Consider the following 1545-nt stretch of genomic DNA (forward strand, 5'->3'; position numbering starts at 1 on the left):
TTTTTTTTTTTTTTTTTTTTACCTTTAATCAGTTTAAATGCACTCAGACTCACCTCAAACAGTCCCACTGATTTAATCTAAATGTGTCTGTATTCTCCACAATTATAATTCAATGATAAAGTAATCATTTTTTGGCTTAATTCTTAGTGAGTTAAGATGTTGGCATGAATGAAAATTAAGAGTGATTTTTAATGTCCTTTTTCTCAGATATGAACATGAAAATGCTGGACTTCGAGCAGTTCCTGCCCATGCTGCAGGCCATCGCTAAGAACAAGGATCAGGGTTCCTTTGAGGACTTTGTGGAGGGGCTGCGTGTGTTTGACAAAGAGGGAAATGGAACGGTGATGGGCGCTGAGCTACGACATGTCCTAACTACGCTGGGTAAAGAGTCACTGCTTCTTTTAGAATGATATTACAGTACAGTACAATACTATCTTTCTTTGAGCATTTTCAAAGTTTCTTCCACTTAGAATTTTTTTTTTTCTGCTATTGTCATCTCTGAGAAAGAATGCTATTCTTTCTAAAGCTGCTTACACGTTAGCATACTTTTAAAAAGAGTAATTATGACGGAAATAATATGCTGTAAAATAATTGCTCAAGTGCAAATTGAATGTAATGTTTTTAGACACTTAATTGGACTTTAATCGCAATTCAATGAAAATGTATTCTAGTTTGTATATAGTGCAATTAGCTGATCTTTAGAGTGCTTTATTTGACCCACTTAAGTAGGTGTTATTACTTCTATTATCTTTAAAACATGGTTAATGTGTTCTGCTGAATGTACTGACGGGCATTTATGGAAAACTAATATATTATGTAATTTCTGTTGAGACATTTGTAATGATGAAGCTGCAATTTAGTACATTTAAAACATATTAACTTAAAATGTAGTATTGAATAACTCACTACAGTTAAAATTATAATGAAGTACTTTACATGTACTTTAGTATGTTAGTCAACACCTCAAATAATTGTGCATCTGTAATTCTTGATTTAAAATGTACCTTGAAGAGAAAGTTTTAATTTTAACATTATTGCAGTGTACGTAAGTGTTGAAGATTTTCATGAGTGTTTAAGTACACTTAAATGGCATTTTATTTAATATATTATCTGCAAGAACAGTTTTATTTTAAATATATATTTTTAAGATTTGAATTTGTATCGAATGACACTTTTTGTTGAATAAAATATCAGTCCTTTCAATCCCAAAGAGACTAAACACCAACCAATTGTTCAGAATGACTTTGTTGAAAACAGAATGAAAAATCGTTTTTGAGAAGAATTTGATGCAGCTTACCCGTGTTTTATGATAGGTGAGAAGATGACAGAGGAAGAGGTGGAGACGCTCTTGGCAGGACATGAGGACGCTAATGGCTGCATCAATTATGAAGGTACAACAATCACATATGGGTCTTTTTTCTTCTCTGAACATCAAGACTACAGCAAAAGTTTTGAAGTCCGTGTTTAATCCATTTGCCTTTCCTTCTGACAGCATTTGTACCCCACATTATGGCTGGTTGAGGAGAGGGTACGGATGGTCCTCTG

The 1545-nt window shown here is 33.2% G+C and overlaps 1 protein-coding gene across 1 annotated transcript; it reads left to right on the forward strand.

Moving 5' to 3' along the window:
• Positions 1-207: 207 nt before the first annotated feature.
• On the forward strand, positions 208-1538 carry LOC107736435 (myosin light polypeptide 6-like; the record flags this gene model as incomplete). The annotated part of the gene is made up of 3 exons (XM_016547846.1): positions 208-381; positions 1314-1391; positions 1493-1538. Coding segments are annotated over 3 exons (281 nt in total), but the record flags the coding sequence as incomplete, so codon positions are not given.
• Positions 1539-1545: the final 7 nt, after the last annotated feature.

Source organism: Sinocyclocheilus rhinocerous, unplaced genomic scaffold (assembly GCF_001515625.1).
Source record: "Sinocyclocheilus rhinocerous isolate Xijiao unplaced genomic scaffold, SAMN03320098_v1.1 C36696910, whole genome shotgun sequence".
NCBI lineage: Eukaryota > Metazoa > Chordata > Actinopteri > Cypriniformes > Cyprinidae > Sinocyclocheilus > Sinocyclocheilus rhinocerous.